This window comes from Salpingoeca rosetta (assembly GCF_000188695.1).
Source record: "Salpingoeca rosetta unplaced genomic scaffold supercont1.4, whole genome shotgun sequence".
Lineage (NCBI taxonomy): Eukaryota > Choanoflagellata > Craspedida > Salpingoecidae > Salpingoeca > Salpingoeca rosetta.
Genome location: NW_004754930.1, coordinates 1,507,834 through 1,508,962, shown reverse-complemented (window position 1 = coordinate 1,508,962; position 1,129 = coordinate 1,507,834). Strand labels below are relative to the sequence as shown.

The following is a 1,129-nucleotide window of genomic DNA, read 5'->3' as shown; positions in this document are numbered from 1 at the left end:
GCTACTACACCCACGCAGCTGCATGACCCACTCACGTGGCTTGCAGACACGGGTGCTTCACACCACCTCACCTTCGTCAAGGACGCCTTCGTGGAGCTGACACCGCACCTGCAACAGCATCATCCACGCCACATCACTGCGTTTGGCGGCACACGTGTGCCCGTGCGCGGTGTTGGCTCTGTGCTGTTGCATGCACGCACGACGAGCGGAGCCACGATGCAGATTGTGTTGCAGGAGTGCCTCTACGTGCCCGAGGGCCAGGCCAACCTCATCGCCCTCGGTCGTCTGACCAGGGACAGCAGCGGCAGGCCAACGGGCCACTCGCAGCGTGATGGCGCTGATGGGCACTACGTGCGCTTCAGCCACGGAGCCGAGGTCAAGCTGAAGGAGCGCAGCAGCCTCCGGTGCTGGCCCATTGTTGCTGTTGGTCCATCCACGGCACACGGTCTCACCGCCGATGCCTGCAAGCAACCACAGCAACCCGCAGCAGCTCCTGCAGCCCAGAGCAAGGTGCAGACACCATCGATGCATGAGGTGCTTGGCCACCGCAACGACAACGACGTGCAGCAGTACTGCAAGCTGATGGGCATCGACGATCGCAACGCCATCAGCAGCAAGCAGTGCGCAACGTGTGCAGTGACCAAGAGCACTCGTCACAGCGTCAGCAAGCACGCGGAGCGCACACAGGTGCCCGGCGAGCGCATCCACGCCGACATCGTCGACTGGACCGCGGACTCACCCACGGGCAAGCGCTACAGCCTCGTCATCGTCGATGAGGGCAGCAAGCTCCTGCATGCAGTCCATCTCAATGCCAAGAAGGACGCAGTTGCCGCGTTCCAGTCTTTCCTGCGCGAGACCAAGCTCCCCATCTCGCCCACAACAACAGCACTCCAGACGGATTCCGATGCCATCTTCCTCGGAGCTGACTTCCAGGCCATCGTCAAGAAGCACCTGAAGCAGCACCAGCAGTCCCCGCCGTACACCCAGGCGCAGAACGGCATCGTCGAGCGACAGGTGCGCACCCTCTCCGACATGGTGCGAGCCATGATCACGGGTGCAGGCCTCGACGCATCGTACTGGAGCCTCGCCTGCAACCACGCCCTCCACATCCTCAACAACATGCCTCGCC

General features: G+C 62.9%; 1 protein-coding gene across 1 annotated transcript in view; it reads left to right on the top strand.

Annotated features, from left to right (window-relative positions):
- The window catches only part of PTSG_11719 (uncharacterized protein), a gene marked incomplete at both ends in the record, with an annotated part of 12,802 nt that overhangs the window by 9,503 nt on the left and 2,170 nt on the right, over positions 1–1,129 (top strand). The window contains one exon of the mRNA XM_004997313.1: positions 19–1,035. Coding sequence (XP_004997370.1) covers positions 19–1,035 — 1,017 coding nt within the window. The remainder of the gene's footprint in view (positions 1–18; positions 1,036–1,129) is intronic.